This window comes from Limulus polyphemus, unplaced genomic scaffold (genome assembly GCF_000517525.1).
Source record: "Limulus polyphemus unplaced genomic scaffold, Limulus_polyphemus-2.1.2 Scaffold2657, whole genome shotgun sequence".
Taxonomy (NCBI): Eukaryota; Metazoa; Arthropoda; class Merostomata; order Xiphosura; family Limulidae; genus Limulus; species Limulus polyphemus.
The window spans coordinates 155,190-159,175 of record NW_013668267.1 but is presented as its reverse complement, the minus strand read 5'-3'; the positions used below and the strand labels follow the sequence as shown (position 1 = coordinate 159,175).

The window sequence follows — 3,986 nt, the reverse complement described above, 5'->3', positions numbered from 1 at the left end:
TCTACAACTTTGGAGAATTGGCGGGAGTTTCGCAGTACATATTTAACAGTATAAGCTATGTATGTTTCTAAAATTAAATTTATTCTAAACAAACGTTGATATTCAAATAAATATATAATAACAAATTCGTTACAACACATACATTTATAAAATCCATTTTTTAACAAACGTCTGTCTGCGTGTGAGTCCGCTTATAAATGGTAAACTGTTGGACTAATTATTATCAAACCTTGCATGTTTCCTAAAGAATTTCCAGAGAGTGATATAAGGGAGTCCGCGTTCGGATGCAACCCCTCTGTCTCACCCCCGGGGGCCTTTATGTGCTCCCTATGCTGTTATATTGAGCTTCACCAAACTTCACATGCACCATTACTGTCCCTCGGGAAGTTAATAGGGAAATCCTCGTTCGGATCTGACCTCTATGTTATCCCCGGAAGCCCTTTTGTCCCTCCATGCATTGAAACGGATACATCAGTTAGTATATGTATGATTAAGGTTAAAATCATTAAATTCGACTGTGAGAATACACAACAAGCGCAAATTTAGTGTTATTAACATATTTGTAAGCATTAAAATGTGAGAAATTTTTACAGGCTGTGCAAGATGAAATCCAGCAAAGTTTTTTCTTTTTTTTAACTGAAGATAATTAGTTTAGACATTTACAGGTTACAGCGTATTATCTTCAGTAAACACTTTATGTCCTCAAATCCTACATATATTTGAACTTTTGTGTGTTTTATGACATTGCAAGCTTATAGACAAACTGTACAGGTTTTGTTGCCCCTTGTTCGAGTTCGACAGTTTTAGGTGAGATTTTCCTGCTTAGTTGGCCTTGAGTAATTTTCCCAACTCAGGAAACAAAAACAACAAACGCGTCGCTGCATTTTAATACGAGTGAGTGAGAAGTTTTTCCGTGTTTGAGAGCACGATATAAGGTAAGTGTATCTACTCCACCTTTCTGGCACACACTTTTGATGTCAGTGGATATAATTAAATATTGAAAGGGGATTTCTGCTGCGTTACTGGTTAAAAGTAGTTTAAAAAGAAGACATTGAAGAGAAACACAGTGGATAGAACCAATAGTTGGTTTGTCACTGAATGTTTAACCTAAAGTACCTGTTTTCTACTCGCTTTATTGTTTTTGAAATAGCTAAAGTGTTGAGACTTTAACATTTTCTGATCTCTCATATTCGAGTTGTATTTGATATCCTCTGAACGTGATCCTGCGGTCGTCACGTTGTTTGAGAAGAGCACTGAAGTGCTTCTATACCACTATACGTATTATCCTAATTGGCTTAATGGGTCTTTTCAAAGGAGGTGGTAACACTCAACAAAGTAAGTATCCTTGCATTACTTTCAGTAACCTCCTAATAATTTCATTCAAGGTTTGAATACATTGTCCTTATTCATTATTCATATTAATATTTTTTTTTCTAAAAGTTACCATCCGTAAATATTTATATTAAAATGATTATTACAATCTTAATACCTACACAACATTATGTTTTACAGGTTCAAACATCTTCCAGTTTTTGATAACGTGCTATTACAATGTTTCTTGACTTTAATTTTGTATTTAGTTCAGTTTCAGACAACAGTTTATATTAAAGATTAAAAATTGTAAGTCCTTTACCCTAATTTTACGTACTTTTAAGTGTTCAGTTTATCTAATGCCAAAAAGATAGATAAAACTAAGTTGTGCTCAATACACTTTTACACTTAGTTCTTTCTTTAATTTGGATGACGATAAAAATTTAATTGTTTTCACCTACTCGTCCATTTTCTATTCATGTTCTAATTTGCCGCCCATTTAGTTGAAAGGCTGCGAAAAATAATAGTTTTTATTCTCTTCAGTTAACAGGATTTTGTCTATTTTCCTTTAATAAACACAGTACATATCTAAAGATTTTATATAATTTCACTTCGTCTTAACTTCTGGATCGAATTTTTTTCTGTCACATTTAGAGTTTAAGAATATCAGTATCATCATCTTTGTCTTGATTTTTTTTTCTACGCTATCACCATATGTTAAAATTAAGTTAATAAACTTTCAAATCATTCTCTCTGTTAGTGCCCGAACGGCCAAAACCAGATTCTGGAGATTCCAATGGCAGCCTAAGTAACGATCCCAATACCAATTCGACTGGGGGCACGGAACAAGACCAAAGTTCCTTTACAATTCTCAGCAGCGATACGGATAGCTGGGAAAGAAGCGACGACTTCGAGCATCTTCGAAAACCTACAGAAACTCCGGATTCTAGTTCTGATCGTGACGCTAGGTATAACTACATTATCTGTATATTTCTCGTAACTATACAAAGACCTTGTTGAACTATTTTTCACATTAGTTGGAGAAATAGAAATATTGTTCTTATCGTCTGGTTAACTGCATCAGTAAGTGATCAGGTCATAAACAAGTAGGTTATTGTTCAATAAATGGCACCTTTTCACGGTAATGGTTAGGATTTGTGATTCCAGTACCCACTAGCGGCGCATATCAAACTTTTACATTAAAATAAGAGTTTATTTTTATATGATTTGCCGATATGCTTTATTTCCAAATAAAAACGAACGAAACTATGTTTTAAACCTATTTTTTCTATTATTTCCAGTAATTTATTGAATCTGTTATATATATACTCTTGGGCCAAGCATAGCCTAATAGTTGGCATGCTATACTGTACTAGTTCGCTTTATTTTCCCACAAAATCGCGCTCCGCACTTTGTGGCAGTGGATATGTTATAAGAGTGACTGTTAAAATCCCACTATTCGATTAGAGTAGCCAAAGAGTTGAAAATTGGTGCTGTTTACTAACTGCCATTCTCATTGTCTATCAGTTCAAAATTAGAGACGGCTAGGACAAATGTGTTCATATCTCCGTCGTTATCGACGGACACAGACCATTTTTGGCAGGACAATGAGGAATAACATTCTACATAAGTTCACCAAGTTTCATCAAAATCCGATAATTTTTTACTGTGCGCAAAATCGGTCTCCATGTTAATTGATAGGAATTGTTTGGATTTCCTTGACCCTTCAAACTAATTACTTCTAAATTTGGTCATAGTCCAGATTTATACCAATTTTCGTCCAAATCCATTTAGCCGTTTTCAATAAATCTTGCTGACAAACACACACACACAGAGGTGAAAACATAACCTCAGTCGACTTTTGGTGGCGAAGGTAACAAACAGATAAATTAAAAGAGACTCTTTGGCAAAACAGCCCTCCCACTTTTTCGAAAGCTATGAGAAGTTATTTATTTATTCTTTATTTCTATAAATTAACTAAACCTAAATAAAATACTCCGATGAGGAAAACTGGTTCGTCATGATTAGGGTTTACAAGCATAACGTGTAAATGGTATAAACGAGCCTAAAAAAACGTTTTTATCCAAGGTAACGCATGCAACGATTTTCCTCTTAGACTAGTTGAGATTTCTAGCTGTTCTTCTTTTCAATAAGATCGGCACCTTTTACAGCAACTATGAATTTACGAGTCCAGTGTTTGCACCCCGTTACTGCAAAAATAAAAATAAAAAAATTCGTGCTTTGTACTTTGGGGCTGTAGTTGTGTTATAAGGGTAACGGTCAGACAAGAGAAGTCCAAGAGTTGACGTCGAATACTGTTCACTAGATGCCTTTCCTGTAATCTATCGCAGACGACTAAAGCACATAGCCCTTGGTTAGCTTTGCGCAAATAGCCGATCAGAAATATATACTTATCTCTTATCATTTAGTGCAATCCATTCATCTTGTTTAATTAACACCTATAGTACAAATTACTTGAAAATTTTGTAACACATAAAACAACGATCAAAAAGGTATTTTTCTCGATTTTTCTGATCAATCACTGCTAAGTTATTTAGCTGTGCTGAGAACTTCTTTTGTTGTTGCTTTCCAATAGTAGTACATGGCCAGGTGGTTAGGGCACTCGACTCGCAATCTGAGGGTCGCGGGTTCGAATCCCCCTCACACCAAACATG

The 3,986-nt window shown here is 35.0% G+C and overlaps 1 protein-coding gene across 2 annotated transcripts in view; it reads left to right on the top strand.

Moving 5' to 3' along the window:
* The first annotated feature begins 458 nt into the window (after positions 1–458).
* The window catches only part of LOC106467551 (acetyl-CoA carboxylase), a 156,452-nt gene continuing 152,924 nt past the window's right edge, over positions 459–3,986 (top strand). The window contains exons 1-2 of one of the 2 annotated variants that reach the window (XM_022395748.1): positions 459–474; positions 2,072–2,279. In XM_022395748.1, the coding sequence (XP_022251456.1) occupies position 474; positions 2,072–2,279 (209 nt within the window). In that variant the 5' untranslated portion in view covers positions 459–473. Of the gene's footprint in view, positions 475–943; positions 1,336–2,071; positions 2,280–3,986 lie in introns of those variants that run through there. The other variant, XM_013927912.2, reaches the window with a different exon arrangement.